Source organism: Humulus lupulus, chromosome 2 (assembly GCF_963169125.1).
Source record: "Humulus lupulus chromosome 2, drHumLupu1.1, whole genome shotgun sequence".
NCBI classification, from domain to species: Eukaryota; Viridiplantae; Streptophyta; class Magnoliopsida; order Rosales; family Cannabaceae; genus Humulus; species Humulus lupulus.
Genome location: NC_084794.1, coordinates 162,685,396 through 162,711,416, shown reverse-complemented (window position 1 = coordinate 162,711,416; position 26,021 = coordinate 162,685,396). Strand labels below are relative to the sequence as shown.

Below are 26,021 nucleotides of genomic sequence, written 5' to 3'. Positions count from 1 at the left end.
CCTCGTCCACACACGAATAAAGAAACAAAACATCAAATTAAAAAAAAAACACACACACACACACACAATATCCTATCTGCTTACGAATCCTAATTCAATCTAACAACAGCCATGGCTGACAAAATACTTGTTCGGAGGAAGAAGATCTGATTTCATCCCTCTCCTTAATAAACTTCCGTTATACCAAAAATGTTGGGAGCTTTGCAATTGGGTATCATGGCTGCCTTCGTGGTGGTTCTGGTACCCATGGGCATGGCCGGATGGCATCTCAGCCGCAACAAGATGCTTTTCTTCAGTGGGGCCCTCTTCATCACTCTCGCCATTGGCGTCCACCTCACTCCTTACTTCCCTTCCGTGACCGACTTTGTCTCCTCCGTTTCCTCCGTCGTCATCATCGACAACCGCCACTCTTGTATTTCCCTCCTCCACAACGTTGTTTGGAATGTCACCCACTCTCGTCCCAACTCTTCCCAATACGACAAGTCGTGGGCTTGGTCCTCCCACGACGACGCCGTTTCGGTTTGTGCCTTCCAGAAGCTCACCCGATCCGACGCCTCTGATCTCCTAAATGGGTCGTGGGTCGTCGTTGCCGGCGATTCCCAGTCCCGATTCGTCGTCCTCTCGCTTCTGGGATTGGTCATGAAACCCCAAGCCGTCGAGTCCGTGAGAAGTGATCTCTTCAAAAGGCACAGCGATTACCGGACTGTGGTCGATGAGATCGGGATGAGATTGGATTTCATCTGGGCTCCGTACGCATCCAATTTGACCGATTTGGTTATGGCATTCAAGCGAAGTAGGAACTCTCCCGACGTTTTGATCATGGGCTCAGGGTTATGGCATATGCTTCGGGTCACGAATGAATCGGATTACGGGGTTTCGTTACGGGTGTTGAGAAACTCCGTGGTTGCGTTGCTGCCATTTTCGCCGGAGCTCGGAATGGATGGACCCGTGACGGGGTCCGTCTCCGTAAGATCGCCGCATCTTTTCTGGATTGGAATGCCGACATTGATAAACTCAATGTTGAATACGGAGGAGAAGAGGGTGAAAATGACTGATGAAATGAGAAGCGCTTATGATAGAGAGCTATGGAAAAGTAAGCTTTTGCGACAATCTGGGGGACCCCTTTTGATGCTTGATATGGCATCATTGAGTTGGAGTTGTGGAGTTCGGTGTACGGTCGACGGGATGCATTATGATTTGCCTGTCTACGAAGCTGCACTTCAGATCATGTTAAATGCATTGCTTATTGAATCTCATCAAAAGCTCTGAACAAGAACACACACACACAGGCTTCTTCATACCATATTTTATGATTCAAAGCTGCCTTTCTCTACGTACTCTTCTTATATGAGGTACAGATTTATTTCTTCCCAATTCATTTCTGGCCTTTTCTTTCTTTCTTTTTGTCGTTTACTTTTGTCTTCAAATTAACTTAGGAGTACTTTTTTTTTCGTGATAGCTAGCAGCAACCCATGTTGAGATTCTTTATACTTCTCACTTTCCAAATATGTATGATTATTCAATACTTACTTCGCTTGTATATTAGAAAATAGGATCTGGGTCTGATTTCACGTCCCATTTTGATGTGAAACTATTCAAAGTTACCTTGTAAATTGAAAATACGGACACTTTTTTTTTTTAATTGTGTTATTGCAGAATAAAACAGCGTCAAAGATTTTGTTGGTTCTCTATCCTTTCTTTTTTTTTTTTTTTTTGCTTCTAGCATTTTGCGATTATACAGTTTATGTTTCTGTCTTCTTTTGAATTTAGAAGATGAAGCAAGTTCTGGCTCTATTTACATATTGATTTTATGTACACGTTTAGTTTGTACTTACTAATAGGGATACACATGAGATGAGATGAAATCTGGTATGGATAAAACATTTTCTTAGCATTAGTGGTTCTGTGCACCCTTACTCAAGGAGTAAAGGTTGGAGTATGGAAAAGAAAATGTCTACAACTCTCACTTCTTTGATTTTAGACTAGTGGCAGTTGCTCCCTCATCGTACCTTCTTTGTTCTGACAGCAAAAGTAGATGAATAAATACAATTGTAGGCACACATGCACATATTGTAGTTCAAGAATCATAAATTTAAGGTAAGGCTTTTCTTTAAACCTTTGTCCTTTTTCTTTGGTGACTAATATGTCATTATTTGGAGGCTCTATTATTATATTTTTCTCTACATTGCTTCCCTTACGGATAAAACCCAACTGGTAAAACATTTCTATTTTATTGGGGCTTCATTCAGTCCTTTGCTTTCAATTTGGTTGAAACTTCGAGTGTATAAAATAGAAGTAAAATTTTATGTTATGTTTCCACCTAATATGATGGACAAGTGATGCATTTGGCGAAATTGGATAGAATAATGATGAGTTGATCTATTCTCAATAATAAATTAGGAAAAAATAAATTGGATTCAAAGTTAATTTTTTTTTTTCAAATACTTACATGAAGATATAGATAAGAATTTGAATGGATAAAATTATCCCAAGATTTTCAATGATATTAAGTTATCCCATATTAGGATAATTATTCACCACAATTTTGTTTACTATTCACCACAATTTCATAATAAAAGTATTTGCTAAAAATTATTAATTCCTATTTAGTCTATTCTCACTTTTCAAATATGACCTTATTAGAATGTCGGTAGTGGATGACCAGCCACAAGCTGCAACCTACAAATGGCATGTCTTGTTCTTTGTGATTTTCCTTTTCATTAAGCTTAGAAATTACTCATAGCCAGTGACAAAAAGGATGTGTTAATTTCAACATTGAAAGAACAAGAACCAGGTAATGCATTCTTCAACACTGCGTTGGAACTGAGAAACATAACATTGAAGATGATGTCTCGTAATTCTAGTAGCAAGCTGAAAAGGGGATCAATTTTGTTCATTTCTTGAGGGGAAAAAGAAGAGGAGTTCAGTCTATTGGATCTATTGAATTTTGGTTGGTGATCGCATTGTAAGATTTGCCGTTGATTTTTTTAAAAGACATATATATATATATGGGGACCGATTTTATTCCGTGGACGGAACCATTCCGTGAAAATCATTTAGCCGTTGGATCAAATCCAAGGGCTGGGGTTCAATTGGTGATTAAAAAGTTTAGCTGACAATGGCAGCCTTTTGTCAGCAGGGGCAAACAGTGTTTTCACTGTTCACTCAGTCTTCAATCAACCGGTTTCGTCTCTCTCCTCTCAGCCTTACTCGATTCTTTCTTGAAGAAAAACCCACTGTTTCTCTAAAAAAAAAACATAGTCTCTTTAGTAATTAAATTTTTGGGTATGGTTTAGTATGGTTTAATGGATTCCTCTGGTGGAGATCAAGGTTTTGCGGTTTCAAGGTTTGAGCAGGTATAGTTGTTTATCATGATCAGTTATTGTGTTATGTTTTGCTTCTTCAAAACTCAATTTTTGTGTTAACTCGGTCACTCATTCTCTCCTCATTGAAGCTCAAAACAAGAAGCGAACTCTGTACCTGAACTCTAGGAGAGCCATTGCTATTTTCGAAGGTAAGATGGATAAAAAAATTTAATTTGTCTCGGAGAGTGCAGAGGAGAGCATGGAGCAGTTGAGTTAATTTATTGATAGAGTTAGTTTTCAAATCCTCCTTTAATTTGATTTGTTTTTTTTTTAAAAAAAATTAGTGGGAAATGCATGCTGGCTGTTGCTGAATATTGGTTGATTGTAAAGATTTAGTGCTTCATATTTTTGTTTGTGATAGTGATCAATTGTTTTTTTGAGAGAGACATTTTTAGGATTAATCTAGGACATTGCCGAGGGAAGCATTTTAGAATTTGTGATACATTTTTGTTGAATATAGAATTAGGAGATTAAAATGTTAGTCGAAGAAGCTAAATTATGAGCATAAAAACATTCATTTAAAACTCATTTTTCAAATCCCCATTACAACCAAGGGACTGAAAACCAATATTAATATGTGTAGTTGCTAGTTACAATCAAACCAAGAAAAAATGATCTCAAATGAAGAATGATGAAAAAGCCATGTCCCCACTTGAAATCCCTGCAAACAAAAAACTATTTACCCTGACAAGAAAGAATGAATGTCTCTGTTTCCTTGTAGAGGCAATGAAACAAGATATATGTACATAAAGAAATTGAGTAAGATGATGCCTTAGAACAAGAAATCATGAATATATATGTAAAAGCACCAAAATCCAAATCATATACTAACTACCAATCGAACCAAAAGTAAACATAGATAAAGAACAATAAGACTTTCAAAACAAATATAAACATTTTCACTTTAATTTTCTCTTAAGTTGCAAATATAGTTGTCTTCTTTCATCGACCATAAAAATTCAAATAGTATTAAAACTTGAACTTAGTGCTATTAGTAACAAGTAAAGCCACTCTTGACAACCTTTTGTTGGTTGCTAATTTACTGCATTAAACACTTCACCTAAACCTGGTTAAGCCCTTCTAACCCATGATCAATAGCTATCAATATCTTTCCAAGTTGGTATCCTACTGCAATATGAACCTTAATTTCTTGCCATGAAACAATGAAACAACTATTGAATAAACTAATAGCTATACATGGAAAATGAATAGCTAAGACTTGAAACTCATATGATGGACACTTATAGGAAGACAAAGTTAACCAATATTTAATTAAGCAGTTGTTGTTATTTTCCGGAGATCAATATTGTAAGATCAGTGAATGTCACTTTTATTTTTCCATGCTACTTTAGAGTGTACATGTTGAGTGGTAGAGAAATGCACGAGTTAATTTCCATTAACTGTCCCAGACATGGAAATAAACCACTTTCAGACTCTTAAGGGAACATTTTATCTTTTGAACTAGTAAGAGTAGAATTATTGTTAATTTTGGATTTTGTCTGAAAACTTGGAGGTTAAAAATGTATTTTTCATGAGACTAATCATAGTAAGAGATGAGATTTGTTAATTTTTTTAATTGGTGCAGTTGGAATATAGATTTCGATATTGGATCGTATTCTCAGATGGAGAATTATTTGTGAGGGAAAAGTTTTATGTACCGTTTTTTATATACATTTTTTTATCTAGGGCAGCTATTAGTCGGCACGATTTATTTAATTTTTTGTGATGTACTATCTAGATCGTAGTCGATTATTCTAGATGGTCATCTAGATTTGTGGTTTAAATCAGGTTATGAAGCAATTTTTTAATTTAAAGACCAATTTTTTTCATTAATATTTGAACTTGTAATTTAATTTTGAATTTGATAAGTGTTCAAATTTGTTAAAACTGATTATGTATGTTGTTTATAGGTTGTTGTGAAGAATATTAACATCATAAATTGATTTGTATTTTGACAGCTACTATTTTGGGACCGTATCCAAGCAGACTCTACACCATTAAATAAAATTGAACAAGTTTCTACAGAGACATGTTCCACCTATTGTATCCAACTGAGAAAGATGCCCCGTTACCCCCCCAAAAAACAACCACCTCGAAGACTGATCGGGTCGAAAAAGTAATAGAAAAAAGTCCTGATGCAGCATCAGGGGATGAGGGAATATCAAAGGCTGGGGACATCATCACCCGGTGCTCGTTCGAGAGAATTGGCCGAATCTTATCAGTCATGTCGCCAGAGCAAAAGGAGGTGGCTGCAATCACAGGATTCGGTTCTCTAATGAGGATTGATGGTCCGAGCACTAATAGTAGCTTAATTCAATGGTTGGTTAAGAACGTTGACACGACCGATAACAAGTTATGCATATATGGAAAGGAGTTCTACATCAACGCTGCTGCCTTTGAAAGGGTGATGAATATAAAAGATGGGGGAACAAAGATTAAAATGATCGGCCCACTTCCTAAAACAGATTTGGTGAATGCTGTTGTGGGAAAAGAATGCAGCGTTTGCTTGAGGAAGCTGGAGAAAGACCCGAGGGAGTCACAAGACGCCGACGACCTCTTCATTGCAAGATTTTCCCTGGCATGCATCGGCAGTATCCTGTGTCCAATGGCCGGAAATAAAGTCAGTGCTTCCTACATGAAGGTGTTGCATGATGTTAATTCCATAGCATTGAAAGACTGGGCCACATTCTGCGTGCGGTTCCTTATGGAGTCCATCAGGAAGTTCCAAGTGGGTGGGTACAAATACTTGTCCGGATGCTTAATCTTTCTCCAGGTATCTTATTTGTCTTTTAATTGTTCAAGTTATGACTAAATGTAATCAAAGCCAGCGTATAGAAACTTACATTTTTTGTTTACTATTTTATGGTGTAGCTCTTCTATTTGGATCACGTTGACTCCGGTTACGTTGATCGAACCATTCCTTGCATAGATTTCTGGACGGACATCCAAGTGAAGCGAGTGAAGAAGTGGCTTCAACAATCAGGAGGATTCCAATTGAACAATGTAATTGTTTTTTTTTCCTTTCTTTATTTCAGTGAAATGTTTGTTTGATGTGCTATTCTTGATAATGCCAAAAAATTATGTAGTTATTGCTCAAGATCATTTTCTTTATGTTTTATTTTTGCAGATTCCGCTTGCTAGGGGGTCAGGACCGTAGCTGTTGGTACCTCTAAGTCCCCCCCTGTTGCTGTAGCTGATGACGGGACAAAGCAGTATGTTGACAGTCTAAGGCAGGTTGTAGATGGTGTAAGGCAGGATGTGGGCTCTCTGAAGCAAGACTTTGGCACATTCATGAGTGAGTTGACAGAAGTGAGAAAAATCATACTCACTTTACCACAAGAAACATCTGCGAAAGTCCAAGTGGGTTTGGATGCAATGCAGAAGCATTTAGACCAAAAGTTGAGTGAAATAGCTTTATCCATTACAACCAGCCTGGTTGAAGAACGTACTAAAAAAGAGACCATTGAGGATATCATTAGGGCTGTTGCGGTTAAAGATTCAGAGTCGACAATGGAGTGCGAGGTGGAGAGTGTTGGAAAAAGACGAAAGAATTTTGAGTTTATAAAAAAAGAGAAGAAGGGATTTAGTGAGAAAAAAAGTTATACAGAGAACACCGAACCTGCGGCTGAGAGGGTAGTGCATGATCTTACGCACATGGAGTTCGACGGGGATAGTAGCCCCACAAAATAAGTCCCCAAAAAAAAAATTACTAGCGCAAACAGGTCCTTATGGTGAGAAAGCCATTGAAGTTTTCTCTAGTTCGGGGGGAAAGGTGGTGGGCTCTTTTCACCTAGATGTGCCAGTCCTACTTGAGGTGATGAAGCTTGCGAAATGGATGTTCAGCCCATACTTGGAGTGGAGGTATGGAATCGTGCAATTAAGTGTGTTTACCGAGTTTTTCGGAAACGAATACAAACAAAATAATAAAAAGATAAGAACTGTAGAAGTGCAGAAATATAAATAAACAAACAGGTTTTTTACGTGGTTCAGGCGTTAACGAGTCCTAGTCCACGAGTCGATGTTATTATACTTGTAGTGAATTACAGTGAAATGGCTGGTGTATAAGACCCTCACAAACTCACAATGTTTCTCTCGGGTTCTCTTGAAGAAGATGAAGCTAGAGAGATTTTTGGCAGAGTTCCTGCTCTCTAATTTTTTTGACCCCCTCCTATCGTAAAATGAGGAGGTCTTTATAGCTAGGGTTTTGGATTAGGGTTTCACTCTGCCTCCCTGAGCCTTAATTACACCAGCCATAAATAGGGGATACAATTACCGTAGTCGCCTGGCTACCAGGCTCTATGTGGGTATATTTACATGAAAGTATGGGGAATGCACAAAGGCAGCTGTCTTTTCCAAGCTGTCAGCGGAACAGTAGGCGAAATGGTACTTTTAGGCGTGCTGGGATGTGTGCGGCCTCGACCTGTCAGGCGTGTCAGGCGGGATCCTGTGTCAGGTGGATATCACTCCAACTATGCCTCCTCCATGACTCGGCCGCTTGGTCTTCTTTCGTGCGAGGCACAGGACTGTATCCGCGAAGGTAACCTGAAGAGCTTCTCCTGGAAGAACCTTCCCCGAAGGATATCCCTTCGGGAGTTCGGGAGAATTGACGAGCTTCCGTGTCGCGGTTGCTTGAAAGAGTAAACTTGACACTAAACGGGAGAGGCGAAGCCTTTCTGTCCATCCGCGAGCTCTGGTCACCTTTCGTGAAAGACTTTGATAATTCTGCTTCCCCGAGGCTATCCATCTAAACGCTATTCGGAAATCTGGATAACATTTACCCCCCAAGGTCACGGAGCTTTGAGAGGTCCGAGAGCTTGTACAGCCCTCCGGGTATTCTGGTTTCTAGATTAGGCGAGGGGTCACCTCCTATGTTCCTGGAAGGGTTCCTTTTTCCCGCCTGAGTGTTAGTATGAAAAAGAAAGGAAATTTCTTTTGTTTGAACTCAAGTGCTCAAGTGTGGCAATGGCCACGCGTCATGCCGGGAATGGCTCTGTGACCAAGACGTGTTCGTGAGGCGACTGGCTGAGTATGCGTGCGTCAGGCATCTGAGTAGTGATTTGACGGTATTTAATGGTACACCGGGCCCGAGATGGTATAATGATGGGAAATAAATACTTTATTCCCATCTGAGGAGTCATAAATAGGACCGGCGCTTCATCTCCAGCCGTCGGATCTGATGCATGCGGTATGGGAAGATCAGGACCGTCCATTTGTAGAATTCGAAAGGACTTCGTTCCTGCTATAAAAACGAGGGAACGGACCTTTCTTCCTCTTTACGCTCTCAAATTCTCGATCTTTCAGATTTTCAGATTCCCAAATCTTCGAACTCTCAAGCTTCCAAGCTTCCTTTCCTTCGAATTTGCCACTTCTTTTGGTAAGGAATCTAGAATCTTTTCTTTTGATTTGGCAGTGGGTTTGTTCCCCGAAGTTCTGGGTTTGAATCGTCGTTTGTCTTTGCAGCATTTACTTCACGTGATCGTGCGGTGCAGTGACCCGGTTACTCCTTCAATCTTCAACTACCCGAACACCAGTAAGTATTTCTACTTTGCTCTTTCCTTCCAAACCTTAGATTGTTGGTAGTTGTTAGGGTTGAGTTTTCTGCCGGTGTCGTCTATATGCATGCGTGAATAGGGCTTTGATAGGCATGCGATTGATGTGAGTCGATAAGTCATTTCTTTGCATGCTTTGCCGATTTACTCTTGGAAAGGTGTTTTTCGTCTGCTTGTGCTGTCCTGGTTTATTATTTTAGGGCATAAGCGTGAACGCCTTTAGGGTGTCTTTCCCTGGGAAAACATTTCTCTCGGCGGGCTTAGGCTCGAAGTTTGAATCTGGTTCCTTGCTGTCATCCGGGTGGCATGATGCCAACCCCTCGGCAAGCTCGGTGGGAGCCTCTCCAAGCAGTTTTCGGGGAGGGTCTCCCCGACGCCTGTAATGCCGTTAGGGTATGACAAGGGTGCTGACTGCTAGGAGTGTTTTCTTCTTTGTTTCTTTTGCTTAGTGACGAACACCTCAAAGGAACAAGTCATTGCTGCGGTAGAGGCTGAATCTGCCCAGGAGCAGGGTTCCCCTGTTGCCGGCGCAAAGAAGAAAACAAAAGCTAAGGTGGCCACGGCTAGCCCACCGATTATCAATAGTTCCATCTGGGAGATGGACCAGAAGCCGAACTTGTTCAGGAACTACGGCATGCTGGAGCTGTATTCCTCAGAAGCGGGCCTGAAGAACATCCCGGGCCTGATGTGGCACCGTCTGTCGGTGCTGGGTGAATCTTCCAGCCAGAGTCACGAGGGTTTTGGTGCCTGGAGCTGGGCACACATATTGTGTGGGGCACATTTGCCCCTAAGAAGTTATTTTGCCAACTTCTGCGTGAAGGCGGGGATTGCCCCCTTCCAGTTGATTCCCCCAGCTACAAGCTTCTAGCGGGGTGGTATATCTTCTGCAAGTCCCGGGACCTGGAGGCCCCTACCTCGGAGGAGGTGCTATACTTCTATGGGCTGAAGTCTCAACCCATGAGAGGTCATGCAGACAAGGTGGGGTTTTATAGGCTGGAGAGGTATCCGGACGTGATGTGTCCCACCTGTCATACCGCGAGGGTTCCAGATCTCCGGGAGTACTGGTTCCTGACGACTGGCTTCCCATTGAAGAGGGTGCCAGCTCTGTCTTTGGACTTCAAAGTTCCTGGTAAGTGCTCCTTCCTTTCTTTTCTAGCTTTGTTTCTTCACGCTTGGTTTGCCTTCCGGGAGGATCTCTAACACCCGTGTTTGGATTCTGCAGAAGCCGTCCCGCGGACACCTCGCTGTGCGGAAATGATAAGGAGGTCAAACTTCTACGAGGGGCTCTCGGAGGAAGAGCTGAAGGTGGAAGGACTTGTGACCTCCGAATCTTTGAGGGAGTATGGGCTACTCGCCTCGTTCCAAAATATTGAGCCAGTGAGTGGCAGGGGGCAAAGTCAGGTGTCAGCTGACGTCCGGGAGCAGATTGCCCTGAAGCTGTCCAAGGTGATCTGTCAGGCGGCCCAGGACGAGAATAATTTATCCCCCAGTTGGGCGGAGAAGAAATTGAGGCTCGCTACGCCGCAGCTTACCCCAATGAAGGGACTCCGGGAGCTGGTACTTCTGGGAAAGGTAAGAATAGCTTTCGATTGATCCACACCCCCAGCCTGCCTGAGGTTTCCCGGACTTCTCAGATAGGGTTCGATCCCCGCTTCCTTAGGCTAGATCCGCGTAGGATACCCTTTGGCAGATATTGCGATAGGGTAGATGAGCTCCTCGGGTGTTTGAGTGACGATAGTTTGTCAGAAGGTGTCACCATGGTTGACCCTTCTTCCCTCAGCATGTTATTCCCGGACTTCGAGGAGCACGGGAGCTTCCTGGAGCAGGAAGCGATGTCTTGTTTTGCTCGGGGAAGGCCATCCACGTTTCTCGTGCATGGTCGTCCCTTTCAAACTTTTCTCTTGCTTGTTTCTTGTTCCCCGCTGGTGGACTTGTTTGCGCTTTTATGTTGTTGCATGTTTTGTTTTCTGCTTATCTTTCTTCACATCGCTTGCTGGTTGGTTAACTTTGCTTCGTGCATTGCTTGCAGAACATCCCGAAGCAAAGATGTTGGGGAGAGTCACCTTACTTATCAAGAAGGCCGCCACCAGCCAAGATCCGTCCAAGGGGAAAGGACGAAAAGCCAGAGCTGGTAGGGGAGGTAAAGCTGCCACATCCAAGAAGACAGGTGGCGAGGCGCAAGTGTCTCCGGCGGTGGAGAGGTCTCCTGCCAAGGGGCCTTCCGAGACCATGGCGGCCTCGAGTAGTAGCAGCGACGGGGAAGGGCTTGTGTTCCCCGCGAAGACGACCGGGACGAGCAAGCGCCCCGGAGGAGAGGCTGAGGGCGACAAGAAGAAACGCCTCAGACATTCTTCTCCCGGAGGTGATGGAGACCTCCGGGCTGCGCGCAGTCCTCGCTAGACTACTGTCACCCAGCAGCAACCACAACAACAACAACAACAGCAACAGCAAAGACAACCACCACCGTCGCAGCAGCAGCAAAAACAACAGCAAAATCAGCAGCAACAACAAAGGCAATTACTTCCGCCACCGCAGCAGCAAAAGCAACAGCAACAACAACAGCAACAACAAAGGCAATCACCTCCGCCATCGCAGCAGCAAAAACAACAGCAACACCAGCAGCAACAACAAACCGGGGCGGTAGTTTCTTCCCTACCGTCCCCAATACCCCGTTTACCTCCTCCTCCAGTCCAAAGGGAGTCCACCCTTCCGGGGTCTCCTTCTTCTCCTTCTCTTCCACTTTCTCAACAAACAAGCCTTCCTCAGCCTGGCCTGAAGTTCCAATTCCCTCAGAAACCAACCCGTTTCTCCGCTGCCCTCCTGGAGGGTGTAAGACGGGCTGATAATTTTTTGAAGAGGCGGTTGGAGGCCGAGAAAGCTGTTACTCAGGGAAGGGCAGACAACCTGTCTGCCGTGAAGAGAGCTGAGCTGGCAGAAGGGGTGAGATCCCTTCACCCGGCTGGAGCGGTTCTAGATGGCCCAGCCTTGGAGAAGAGGCTGGTGCCTAGACTCGGGCGTGCTTTGGCGCCGTTCGGGGCGGAGATGATGGAAGACATGGCCTTGAGCTTGTGCGAGCTCAATTCTGAGAAATGGGCCATCAGTAGCAGTAAGGACCCGCTGTTGCTGACACATGCCGTAAAGCAGCAACTTACTGGGGTGAGCTATCAATTACTGTGTTCTGGGGTCGTTAGTCTTAGTACATTTAGTTCTGCTTAACTTATTCTGCTGTTTTTCCTTGCAGGCCTCTCTTATCGCGGAACGCTCGTTCCGGGAGGTGGGTGCAGTTCTGGTTCAGCTGGAGGAGAGCCAGGCGGGTCGCCAGGCCTTGGAGGCGGAGAAGCAGAAACTGACCCAACAGGTCGAGGGCATGAAGGGGGAGGCTATGGAGAAGATTAGCCAGGCCCGGCGCACAGCCGAGGAAGAGGCGGATAAGAAATATCTTGCCAAATATCGAGAGTACCGGGCCAGCGCGAAGAATGAGTTCAAGCAGCGGTCGGATGACTTGAAGGCCCATAACTCCAAGCTCCAGGAAGAGCTATCCCAGGCCAGGGGGGAGAAGGACACCCTGGATGCCCGCTTGCAATCGAAAAACGATCTCCTCCTTAAGTAGAACGAGGAATACGCCATTCTTCAGAATAAGCTGCACGAGGAGGAGCAAGATCATAAGAGGAGCAAGGATCTCGCGTCTATGCTGGAGTTGGGGCTTGCTGAGAAGGATAAACAGATTGGAGCCTTGCAATTTACTGTCAGGGGGCATTTGACCGAGAAGCAATCCTTGCTGGATCAAAATAGGGTGCAGCGCAAGGAGATTGATTCCCTTAAGGGAGAGCGGGATGCATCCAAAGGCCGAGCTGGAAAAACTGAGGGCTCAATTGGTTGTCGCGGAAGCAAAGCTGGCGACCTCTGAGGCGGAGCGCTTGAAGGAGAAGGAAAATGCCGAGGTGGTGCTGAATAGAACGATTAATCTATCCCACGTGGTCCTCATGCACCAACTTTGGAAAATAAACCCGGAGGTAGTAGGCTACCTGGGAGAGGACGTCGCCGCCATGAGGGAAAAGATACAGGCGTGGGATCAAAGCCCAGAGGTGTACGTCCAGACTTATAACATTGACGAGCCTGCTGGAGTCCCTGAGGCAGAAGATCCCGAAGAGGCGGGGACCTCTGAACTTGCCATTGATGACGTTCCATCTTCCAATGAACTGACTCCGCCAGCCCCAGTTGAAACCGCTGTCTCCGAGACCCCGGTCGTGGATGCCGCTGCCACCCCCAGTGCTTGAAGGGGTCTTATCTTTTGTAAAAAATATTCTTTACTGATTATTATTTTTCATTTGTATTTTTCTTTGGGGCGAAGCTCCCTGTACTCTTTTCTCATTGCAGACATATTTGCCATAATTATAGCATTCTTCTTTCCTTTTCTGCCGAGCTCTTTGTTTAACTTTGCATTTAGGGTAGACTTTTATACGGTAGAAACTGCTGTAGGGGCGTATGAGGTTTTGGTTCCAACGACCAGAACCTATGCATTTCCAACTTGAAGCTCCAACGGCTAATGTCTTTTCCCACGTAGTTTCTAGGTTACGAAGGTTTCTTGGTTTCAACGGCCAGACTCCTTTCGCCGTATTTCAGCTTTCCTAAGGCAAATAGCCAATCCCGGGACTTATAGTTATACTGTTTGCTGGGATTGCTAAGCTGAGCCGTTCCATGGTGCCGGAACGGAAGTTCTTTTGGTGAGCGTCGTTAGACTTAGGGTTAGATCTTTGCGAAGCAAAACAAATTGTCGTTGCGAACCTCATGGTGGCCGACTTCAGGGACCTGGCATGAAGCCCTGCGAGGCAAGGTTCGTTGCGGTCGGGGAAATTGCCACGCCTACCATGTGCGATCCCGGAGCAGGGGCTTTGCGAAGCAAGGCCTGCTGTAATTGGGGGATCGATCATATCTGCTCCTGGAGCTGAAGCTTGCGAAGCGAAGCTTGCAGTGGTCGAGGAGCTCACCATGCATTATTTTGTGAGATCCGGAGCTGAAGCCTGCGAAGCAAAGCTTACAACGGTCGCGGATCTTGCCATCTTTCGCCTTGCGGGACCCGGAGCTGGAGCTTGCGAAGCAAAGCTTACCGCGGTCGCGGATCTCGCTATTCATTACTTTATGAGACCTGGAGCTAAAACTTGCGAAGCAAAGCTTTACAGCGGTCACGGAGTATTCTGCGAAGGACTTGTCAGGGAGTTGGGGGTGTTTCGGCGTAGCTCTCTGAAGGTGCCTCAACCCCCAGTCCTGTTCATCGCTGGGCTACGCAGGAGATAATTTTCATGATGCATAATGGCAGACATTTGCATGGCAATTTTCACATAACCACATAAGGCACATATGACACGTAATGCATTTATGTTCATGGCAACAAATCAACTTAAGCTTAACAATTTAAAATTTTCAAACACAATGCTAACACATAAGTGGTGTTCTCTGTATGTTTTGTTCAAGGGGCGTATGGCTATGCCTTAGCCATGTATACCCCCCCAAGTGAGCGTGGGGTCCGGACGTCTCCGGACCGTGTGGCCACTTGTTAAACCGCAGCTTGGAACAAAGGGATAAAAAATGCAGTAAAAGCGGAGTGAATTTCTCCGTGTTTTATTAAATTAGCCTGTTAGGCATGCGTTTTACAGCTGGGAGGATTATCTCCATATTTTACATTTTGGCTACGTCTACCAAGGACTTCCGACTAGATAGTCCGGGGCCTACTGATAGTAACGGCGGAGGTGCTCCGCGTTCCAGGCGCGAGGGACTTTAGATCCGTCGAGTCTCTTTAAATGATACGTCCCATGGCCCACTTTTTCTTGGACTTCATAGGGGCCTTCCCAGTTGGGTCCGAGGACTCCCACTCCCGGATCCTGCGTAGCAGGAAATACTCTCCGTAGGACAAGGTCCCCAACTTCGAATGTACGACTCTTGACTCTTGTGTTGAAGTGTCGGGCTATCTTGCCTTGGTACATTTTTAGTTGGACCTGCGACTGCTCCCGGAGCTCTTCGATCATGTCCAGGGATTCCTGGAGAAGGGCGTGGTTCCGGGTAGGGTCGTAGGTGTCCTGCCTGTGAGAGGGGATCATAGTTTCTACTGGGATGACGACCTCGCAACCGAAGGTCATGGAATAAGGTGTGTGCCCCGTCGAAGTTCTCTCTGTTGTGCGATAGGCCCAAAGTACTCGCGGAAGCTCTTCCGGCCAGTGAGCCTTGCATGCTTGGAGTTTTTTCTTCAACGTGGTCTTTAAGATTTTGTTCACTGCTTCCACTTGCCCATTGGCTTGAGGTCTGGCGACTGCGGAAAAGCTTTTGATGATTCCATGCGAAGCACAGAAGTCCGTGAAATGCTCACTGTCAAATTGCTTTCCGTTGTCGGACACAATTTTTCGCGGAAGCCCGAAACGACACACTATATTCTTGATGACAAAGTCCAGTGCTTTCTTAGAGGTGACCGTGTTCATAGGTTCAGCTTCAATCCATTTGGTGAAGTAGTCTACTGGGACTATGGCATACTTCACTCCACCCTTTCCAGTTGGGAGGGAACCTACTAGGTCAATGCCCCAAACGGCAAACGGCCAGGGGCTGGTCATTAAGGTAATTTCTGTAGGCGGCGCACGCGGAACCTTGGCGTACCTCTGGCACTGCTCACATTTTCTGACATAATCCACACAATCCTTCTTCATGGTGGGCCAGAAGTATCCTTGACGAAGGATCTTTTTGGAGAGGCTCAGCCCGGAGGTATGGTCGCCACAGAAGCCCCCGTGAATCTCATGGATGATGGTGCTGATTTCAGTTCCGGCAACACACCTAAGGAAGGGTATGGACAACCCCCTGCGGTAAAGCTTTCCATCCATAACCACGTATCGGGGAGCTTGATATTGGAGCTTTCTTGCGTCAGCTTTATCAGTGGGGAGCTCTCCGGTGGTGAGAAATTTGAGGATGGGTCCTATCCAGGAATGGGAATGGTCGATGATGGCATTTACCCTCCGTGTCTCGGTACTAGGCGCTTCTAAGTGCCCGATGGGCACTAGGCCATATTGTTCAATTTCTGGGTCTGTTGCAAGCTTGGCCAGTGTGTCTGCGAGTGAATTCTGGTCCCGGGGGACCTGGCGGATTTGGTGGCCTTTGAAATGCTGCAGGAGGCCGCGGGAGAGAGACACGTAGGCAGCCATTTTTTCGCCTTTCGTCTGGTATTCTCCGGATATTTGGTTTACCACAAGTTGGGAGTCGTTGTATACTTCGATTTTTTGGGCTCCGACTTCCCTGGCCAGTTGTAATCCAGCTAGCATGGCTTCGTGTTCTGCCTCGTTGTTGGATGCTGGGAACGCGAAATGGATGGCGCTCTGGAGCTGATGTCCTTGGGGAGAAATTAGGATAACTCCTGCTCCAGCTCCTTTTTCATTTGAGGCTCCGTCTACATAGACCTTCCAGGTGGGAAGTTCCGGGACAGGATCTTCCGGGAGGTCATTCATTCCTGAGCATTCCACCATAAAGTCTGCGAGAGCTTGACCTTTTATGGAAACACGTGACTGGTAGTGGATGTCAAACTGGCTCAGCTCCATGGCCCATTTAAGTAATCTGCCAGAAGACTCGGGCTTCTGCAAGACTTGTCGGAGAGGGTGGTTGGTGAGTACTCTGATGGTGTGTGCCTGGAAATAGGGCCTTAGCTTCCGCGGAGCGATTAGTAAGCAGAGGGAGAGTTTCTCGATCATTGAATATCTGGACTCGGCGTCCAGTAACCTCTTGCTCACGTAATACACATGGAGCTGGAGACGGCCGTCTTCCCGGACGAGAGCGGCACTTACGGCATGCTTGGTCACAGCTAAGTACAAGAACAACGCCTCTCCTTCGACAGGTTTGGACAGTATGGGAGCTTGAGTTAGATGTTCCTTGAGGTGTTGGAAGGCTGCTTCGCATTCGGGGGTCCACTCGAACCTCTTGTTTCCTCGCAAAACATTGAAGAAGGGGACACATTTGTCAGTGGCCTTAGATACGAAGCGGCTGAGAGCAACTATCCTTCCCGTAACGCTTTGGACATCCTTATGCTTTCGGGGAGAAGGCATATCTATGAACGCCTGAATTTTCTCAGGGTTGGCCTCCACTCCGCGGGAGCTGACAATGAAACCGAGGAACTTCCCCGACGAGACCCCGAAAGTACATTTCTTCGGATTCAGTTTTATTCCGTACTTTCAGATCACGGCGAAAGCTTCCTCAAGGTCGTCACTGTGGTCCCCGGAGGTCTTGGATTTTACCAACATGTCGTCTACATACACCTCCATATTCCTCCCCAGCTGGTCCTTGAACATCCTGTTTACTAGGCGCTGGTATGTCGCCCCAGCATTCTTCAAACCGAAAGGCATGACCACGTAACAGTAGACACCCTTGTCCGTGAGGAAGCTGGTGTGTTCCCGGTCCGCGACATGCATCTTGATCTGGTTGTACCCGGAGTATGCATCCATGAAGGATAAGAGTTCATACCCGGAAGTAGCGTCTACCATTTGATCGATTCGCGGAAGAGGGAAACAGTCTTTTGGGCAGGCTTTGTTTAGGTCCGTGAAGTCAATACACATTCTCCAGGACCCATTGGGTTTCGGGACCAGAACCGGGTTGGCCAACCACACAGGATAGTGTGACTCTTGGAGAAAGCCTATGGACATCAGCTTGTCCACTTCAGCTTTGACTGCTTCGGCCCTCACTGGGTCTAACGGCCTCCTCTTTTGGCGAACGGGAGTTGCAGATGGGTCGATGTTGAGTGCGTGGCACGCAACATTAGGATTAATCCCCCTCATATCAGCGTGGCACCATGCCAGGATATCCTGATTATTCTTCACAGTGGCCACGATCTTTTCTCGAATGGCCGATGGAAGGTTTTTCCCCACCTGAATGACTTTGGTGGGATCTTCCGAGTTGAGGATCACTTCCTCGACTTCCTCCATCGGCTCTATCGCCCTCTCGACCCCAATCTAGGGTCGAGTTCGTCAACATATGCCCCTTGGGCACCCCCATTTTCTGGCAGATTCTCCGCCAAAGGAGCGGCAACAGTCGCCTCCTGGATCGTGTAGACGGATCGGACGGAGACGTTATAACAGCTTCGTGCACTTCGTTGGTCCCCTCTGAGGGTGCCGATACGCCCGTTGTCACATGGAAACTTCAAACATAAGTGGCGTATTGAGGTTACTGCCCCAAAATCGATTAGGACCGGTCAGCCTAGGATGGCATTATACGCCGTGGGGCAGTCGACCACCACGAATGTGTAGTGCCTGAAGGCACAAGTGTCGCTGTCTCCTCTGAGGGTGACTGGAAGTTGAATTTTCCCTAAGGGCATGAGTGCATCCCCATTGAACCCCTGAAGCTGGATGGGGCATGGGGTCAGATCAGTCTCGGTTAATCCGATCACGTGGAAGGCAGCTTTGAAGAGGATGTTTACGGAGCTTCCATTATCGACGAGGATCCGTGACACATTCTTATTGGCAATCTGGGCTTCCATGACGAGGGGATCGTTGTGGGGGAAGTGCACATGTCGGGCGTCATCTTCCGTGAAGGTGATGGGAAGATCCATCATTCGGGGACGCTGAGCAGGTGACTGAACCAAGGCGCACATCTCCCCGGTGTGTTCTAACTCCCTCAAGTACCTTTTCTGGGAGTTGCGGGTGCTTCCGGCAAGGTGTGGTCCGCCGGAAATGGTGGCTACGTGTCCGTCAATAGATGGCGGAGCAAGGCCAGGCGGATATGGATTTCCGGGTCCGGGAGCCAACATGGAAATGGGTGCCGGAGAGGCCGGAGCAGGAAGCGCTGGGAACTGGGATCCAGGAGCTTGGGGGTGACTGGCTCCAGGAGCGCTAGCGGTCCCCCTCTGTCCCGGAGAGAACGCAGCTCCGTGAACTACTCCTTGTCCGGGATAGATTATGGGTATCCTCACCCATTGACCGAGGTGTCCCGCTCTTGCCAGGGACTCGATCTCATCCTTCAGTTGAAGGCACTCGTTTGTGGTGTGCCCCACGTCTCCGTGGAACTCACACCTTTTATTGGAGTCTCGCGGACGCCTTCCTCTGTGAGACACTTTCGGGGGTTTCCTGTAGTTGACCATATTACAGGTCGCTTGATAGACATTCTCTCGTGAGTCTATCAAACTGGTGTACTCCGTGAACTTGGGCTCATAGTCCTTCTGGGGTTTCTTTGAATGGTCCCCCCGGTTGGAGTTTCTTCCTCCTCGTTTATTCCGCGATTGGCTCAGATTTTGTTCTGGGCCTTCCGCTTGCGGTTGCGACCGGCCGGGAGCGATACTACATCCGGTTTGTACAGCTCCGTACCCAGAAAAATGGGTTTGACTCGGCGTCTGAGCAGACGCGGAAGGCCCATACACGCTTGGAGTGAACTGGGCTCCTGGAAAAGTGAGGGCTGGTGCGGGAGCTTGCGAAGCAAACCTCGGCGTAGTCACGGAGGGCATCGGAGCTGGGGGAACTCCAAAGGCCTATTGGTAGGCATCTTCAAGGTTGATGATTCCCTGAGCTTTCGACATGAATTCGGACAGAGTTTCTGCCTGTCTCCTTTGCATTTCCCCCCATAGCAGGGAACCGACGGTAAGCCCCGATTGAAGGGCGATCAGCTTCATATCATCGCTGACCTTGGTCTTAGCAGCAGCTTCCATCATTCTTTGAATGAAAGCTTTGAGGCTCTCATTGGGTAGTTGCTTGATGTTGGTTAAGGAACCAACCTCCATGTCATGGTCCCGGGCAGCAATGAACTGCCTCCTGAACACGGATTGTAGCTCCTTCCAACTGTGGATGGATCCGGGAGCTAATCTTTTCCACCAGTCCTCTGCGGACTTGGTAAGGGTGAGTGAGAAGCACATGCATTTGGCATCCTCACTGACGCGCGCCACTTGGATCATCTTGTTGTATTTAGCTAGATGGGTGCGCGGGTCTGTCCTCCCCTCATATAATTCTATATGAGGCATTTTGAAGTTCTTCGGGAGGGGAGTTTCCGCGATTCTCCGAATACATGGTTCCGGGTCTTCCTCCTCAGAGTCTGACAGGGCCCCACTTTGCTTCCGGACCAGCTTGGTCAAAGCAGCTATCTGTTCCTCGAGCCTCTTTGTATCACTCTCCGGGAGGTCACGTCCCCGGATCTTGTCGTTGAGATGATTTCGCAGGTCATCTCCGCGAGGCCGGGCCTTTTCTCCTTTGGTCTTTTCATACTTGGCCTCCAACCTTCTTCTTAGGTCCACCGTGGACCAGCTATCCTCGGAGTGCGTGTCCGCAGCTCGACCGTCCTAGTTGACGGAATCACTGGGGTGGTTGTTCCTTCCCCTAGGCCTGGGTGCCTTAGCACCGGGCCCTTCAGGCACAGAGGGCCCCCTTGGGGCTGAAGGACGTCTGGGCTTAGGAGCGCCAGAGACCTTCTGCGCGCGGGGGGGGGGGGGCTGTTGGCCTGGTGGTTCGCGCCTTTAGGAGGTGCAGGGGCGTTAGTGCGCACAGGCTCCCCAACTTTTTCTTTGCCCTTGTTAAGGGCGGCTTTGGATGGTCCAGCAACGGCTGGATCCGGCATGGTGGCATCAGCACCACCTAAAACAGAGGCGTCCTCGTCCGAGTCGCCTAGATCTCCAAGCTTGCCTCGGAGGCGCTCCATCATGCGCTGCATTTTTTCGGAGACGCGCTCCTGCTCAGCAAGCTTGGCCTTAGTGGCCACCAGTTTCTTGGCTACTTGGACCAGTTCTGGATCCTTCTCGTAGTAGTAGCCGTCTTTGTAGTAACCGTCTCGGACATACTCTTCTTCGTTTTCTAAGTATGTCGTATCTTCAGTGCTGACCCGATCCTGGCGGGATGTCGGGTCTTCACCCTGGTAGTCTGAGTCTTGGGTACTTTCTCCTTCGGTCTGGGCTACCGGGGGTTCGTTCTGTACCGCGGATTTTCTCGTAGTCACCATCTTTTCAGTACGGAGTGAATACAAAAAACGTACACAGAAAAAGAGCTGACTAACAACTCTCTACAGCTCTCAATGAAAGCACCAAAATGTTTACCGAGTTTTTCAGAAACGAATACAAACAAAATAATAAAAAGATAAGAACTGTAGAAGTGCAGAAATATAAATAAACAAACAGGTTTTTTACGTGGTTCAGGCGTTAACGAGCCCTAGTCCACGAGTCGATGTTATTATACTTGTAGTGAATTACAGTGAAATGGCTGGTGTATAAGACCTTCACAAACTCACAATGTTTCTCTCGGGTTCTCTTGAAGAAGATGAAGCTAGAGAGATTTTTGGCAGATTTCCTGCTCTTTAATTTTTTTGACCCCCTCCTATCGTAAAATGATGAGGTCTTTATAGCTAGGGTTTTGGATTAGGGTTTCACTCTGCCCCCCTGAGCCTTAATTACACCAGCCATAAATAGGGGATACAATTACCGTAGTCGCCTGGCTACCAGGCTCTATGTGGGTATATTTACATGAAAGTATGGGGAATGCACAAAGGCAGCTGTCTTTTCCAGGCTGTCAGCGGAACAGTAGGTGAAATGGTACTTTTAGGCGTGCTGGGATGTGTGCGGCCTCGACCTGTCAGGCGTGTCAGGCGGGATCCTGTGTCAGGTGGATATCACTCCAACTATGCCTCCTCCATGACTCGGCCGCTTGGTCTTCTTTCGTGCGAGGCACGGGACTGTATCCGTGAAGGTAACCTGAAGAGCTTCTCCTGGAAGAACCTTCCCCGAAGGATATCCCTTCGGGAGTTCGGGAGAATTGACGAGCTTCCGTGTCGCGGTTGCTTGAAAGAGTAAGCTTGACACTAAACGGGAGAGGCGAAGCCTTTCTGTCCATCCGCGAGCTCTGGTCACCTTTCGTGAAAGACTTTGATAATTCTGCTTCCCCGAGGCTATCCATCTAAACGCTATCCGGAAATCTGGATAACAAAGTGTTATACCATTTTAGTTGATTAAATAAAATTTAAATACCTTCCAGAGGTGTATTAATAATGTGCCTTTATTTTTTCTGTCTCCTTCATTTCAGCTACACTCTGGTGAAGTTTGGGAAGATGGAACTGTTCAGGAGCTCCATGTGGACCTTGACTCCCGAAAGAGATATTTCTGGTGATGTAAGTCGTTACTGCATGTGGATTTTATATTTCCGACGTGATTACTTTGATCATTAACATTTACATTGTGGTTTCTTGATTTTAGATCATTACTTGCTTTTCCCGGGTGTTGACACACGAGGAAAGGCAGCGACAAGAGGTTCCTCAAACGACTTCCATTTGGTATATGCCCACTCAAATATCGGTAATTCACCTAAAGTCCATAAACGGAAATTCAACCCACTTTTTATGTTTACTATTTTGTGCTGTATGATGCAATTTGACAAACGTCGTGAATATAATAGGAGGCATACTTGGGGAAAGGGAGGCCAGTGGAAGATTACTCCGTAAGCCAACAATGGGCTGATTTCCACTTTGGGCAGTTTTCCTTATGTGAACTGGTTTGTATTAATCCTAATCCTTTCATAAAATGTATTTGTTAAAGTTAACAATATCCCCTCTGCTGAAATGGTGATAATCTAATGAACGCCTCACTATCATCTAATTTTGATGTATTCTTAGATGCTTGTACCCGTGTTCGTCACTGAGATTGTCAATCATTGGTTCCTAGTTGCGGTGAATATAATCAATAGGTGTGCTGATATTTGTGACCCCCTTGTTGCTGCCAGAAGCAAAACCGTAAGCACAAAAGCCACAAAAGAGATGGTGAGAATATGGCCAAACACCCTTGTCATTGTTATTCCTTTCAAAAGTTTTGTTTTTTAATTTTTCATGACTACTAAACATTTTGCACGTCAGCTAAGTACTCTTGATCGCCTTTTCAAGTCCGAGATAAAGCAACATAAACAAAATGACTTCCAGTTCTCCAACTTCAAGGTTTCAATAAAGAGCGGTACACCCCAACAGGACAATGGGCACGATTGTGGAGTATATGTCATGAAGTTTATGGAGTCCTTCAAACGGGAGGAATCCATGTCTCCGGTATGTAGTTGTTAAAATTAATTATTCGTCTACCTGTGTGTTAACACTGAAATTAACCATTTTAATCAATGTGTCCTTGCAGTTTGCTCCAGTGGATGAGCGGCTGAAGATAGCATGTCAGCTTGTAAAACATGATCGAAACGAGGTGAGGGCGGTTGTTTTCGCTGACAAGGAAAAATACTACATGCAACAGACTCCTCTACCCGTAGGTAGCCCTGTGAAGACCCATTCGGACCCCAGATTTTCAACGAAGAAGCTGAAGTCGAAGAACTCCATTCCCACACATCCAGTACCAACAAGGACTAGTGGTAGACTGAAGAGAATTAAGTATGAGGAATACTTAATCAAACCATCTATGTTTTTTGGTATTAGCCATGCCCACTTTTCCTTCTCCCGGATGTATTAAATCAAGTTGGAAAGGGTTGAGGAATTGTAAAGGAGAACTAGTTTCAGTTTTTTAATAGGCATTTTGATTTATTAGGTCCAGATACATTTGTCTACAATCGACATTGTAGGTCGTAACCTCTAAATTTGGCCAGTACGAAGTAGATATGTTTGTATACTGAGTTGATGTGTAATAATTAAGTACTAAGTTAACTTGTCTAAAAAAAGTATAATTCCATTTTAATATTCAAACTTACTATATATCCAATAATTTTTTTCTATTCAAACTATTGTGTACAGATTTAAATTTAGTAGGAAAAGCCACCACAATTGTGGCCCTAAACTACACCATTCAATTTGTATTTGGTGAAAATATAATAAATAAATTATGCGGTAATCATTTGATTAGAACAATTAATGAAAGAAAAAATTATCTTCAAAATTGGAAGTTATTTGACATTTCTTTTTTACTTTTGGGTAATCTAGATGGATCTAGATGGCAGTCGAATTTATTAGCAGTTTGTATTTCTCTGTTGAATTGATATTTAAATTTAGAAATCTAATTTTGTTTCATCCAAACCACACGGAAATTGTGAGGGGGTGATTGTTTTAGAAATTTGAAAGTTTATTTTCCAATAAGATATGAATTTAAGGAGAGAACTGAAACGTTAAAATGGAAAATTATTAGTTCGAACATGATTTCAGTATTTCACTAGATGGAACATGTGTGTCTTAATTGTTCCTTCGTCGCTGTGATGGCCTTCTAAAATTAACACTAGGGACACCATCATCATCATCATCGTGTTCAGCATGGCTTTTGGCACAAGTCTCACTATTTGTCGCCGCATCATCACCTTGATATGGTCCAAGAATACTGTCAGGCAAGCTATCTTCCCTATCCGATCGCGCCCCAACAGACTGTTGCACCAATAAAAGTAGATTGTCGAGCTTATCCATTGTCTCTTTTTGGCGATTCTGCATATCCCTCTGTCCACTTAATATGTTGGCAACTTGAGCCTTTAAGTCCAATTGCATTACCTTAACCTCGGCCAAGTCTTTCACCATTTCCGATAAGCCATGAAAGTATGTTCGAGATTCCTGGTTTTGTTGTGTGAAATCATCCTCCATCATTTCATCATCCCCAGCAATGCGATCAAGCCAAGCATCCTCCATTATCACGTGCTCCGTGAGTGTTCGACCCACACAATGATCTATTCCCCCGAGCTTACGTAGGTGGGAGGTGTCCATGTGTTGGTCTCCTTGTAGCGACCCACTACTCTAGACTATTTGGACCATTAACGAAACTATACATAAATCTTACATTTTTACGAAAATACCATAATTTATTGAGTAACTTGCAAAATAAGAGTTATTTACAAATAAACAGAATGCTAAGAAGAATTTGGGATCCCATTGTCTTTAAAAACAAAACATGATTTAAATGAAAAGAATTACATAAGAAAATGCGGAAAATACATATAAAACCATAAAAATTAAAAGGAGACTACATCCTCGAATCGAATAACGCTCGGCCCCTTGACTCCATTCATCATCGATACACATCCTCCAAGCGTCACGAATCTTTCCACCTCTAAAGCTTATTTCCTGCACATAAACAGAAAGGAATGAGCCTAATGCCCAGCAAGGAAAAATCTAACACATAGTCATAAACATAAACATAATTTCATAATAACGTAAAGACGTATCATAACACATAATACACTTATTATAATGGCCATTATTACTTGGGGTCCCATAGACTAAACAAGCTTATGCCCATGAGATTAGTGGGGTCCTACCAGCTAAATAGGCATATGCCCACAATCTTTTTGGGGTCTTGTTAGTCAAATAGGGCATAAGCCCAAGCCTACAACAAACACATGCATAACAAATTCATAACACATTCATAACATATCATAACATAACACATATGATAACATAAACATAAACATATAGATTCTAGCCTATTTTCCTTACCAAAGTTACCGGGATAAAATGGACTGAGTTGGGACTTTTTGGAACACTCCTAAAACCATAATGAACAAGAGTGAGTCTAAAGAAAGGAGATGAAATGAAAGAGAATAGGAAGACTAAACCATTAAAAGAAAATATGCTTACCACAACTTAAGTGCTTAAGAACTTGGACTCCCTAACCAAAATAAGAATGAGGTTAGGAAATTGAGTAGAAGACCAAGAGAAAGGAAACATAATACAGAAAGGAACTAGAGTTTTGGTTACCTCAAAGATTTGCAAGATCAATCTAACCTCCACCGAAATACTATAGAACTCACTTCCCAAAGTGTTTGATAAGCTTATGATGTTTAAGCTTATAGTTTTTCCCCAAACCAGGTGTTTACACTCTCACACTCACTTAACACAAGCAGCTTCTGAACTTAGAGCAAATGGTGAATAATGGCTGGGTACTAGGTCCTATTTATAGAGTTTGGGAATGAAAATATCTTGATTTTACTTGAATAAAAATAATGGCTTTTTAGGTGAAAATCATTTGAATAATCGTTCAGTAGAGGCTGAAGACTTGTTCAAAAGATGCTGGACTGTTGAATGAGTTTGAATGGCTGAAAGGAAATGAATTAAAAAACATTTGAAAACATACTGGAGGAGGCGATATATCACCCCCTGTAGGCGATATATCGCCTGGGCCAGTATGCCCGAGGCGACCGTGCATCGTTTCGTGTTTTCCGTATCTACG

General features: G+C 45.3%; 1 protein-coding gene across 5 annotated transcripts; it reads left to right on the top strand.

Annotated features, from left to right (window-relative positions):
* Positions 1-23,592, top strand: LOC133818671 (uncharacterized). 5 transcript variants are annotated; one of them, XM_062251690.1, is made up of 12 exons: positions 1,274-1,352; positions 2,644-3,356; positions 3,455-3,514; positions 5,324-6,138; positions 6,237-6,368; positions 6,493-7,226; positions 21,922-22,006; positions 22,092-22,190; positions 22,291-22,332; positions 22,508-22,651; positions 22,745-22,927; positions 23,010-23,592. In XM_062251690.1, exons 6-12 carry the CDS (start codon positions 7,006-7,008, stop codon positions 23,331-23,333), a joined length of 1,098 nt encoding a protein of 365 aa, XP_062107674.1. In that variant the 5' UTR covers positions 1,274-1,352; positions 2,644-3,356; positions 3,455-3,514; positions 5,324-6,138; positions 6,237-6,368; positions 6,493-7,005; the 3' UTR covers positions 23,334-23,592. The 5 variants fall into 5 exon arrangements, 2 of the variants coding, with proteins under 2 accessions (XP_062107674.1, XP_062107673.1); XM_062251689.1 differs by having other exon boundaries at positions 22,291-22,386; XR_009886022.1 differs by lacking the exons at positions 2,644-3,356; positions 3,455-3,514; positions 21,922-22,006; ... (3 more) ...; positions 22,745-22,927; positions 23,010-23,592 and adding an exon at positions 12,156-13,330 and having other exon boundaries at positions 1-1,352; positions 6,493-12,070.
* The last annotated feature ends 2,429 nt before the right edge of the window (positions 23,593-26,021 follow it).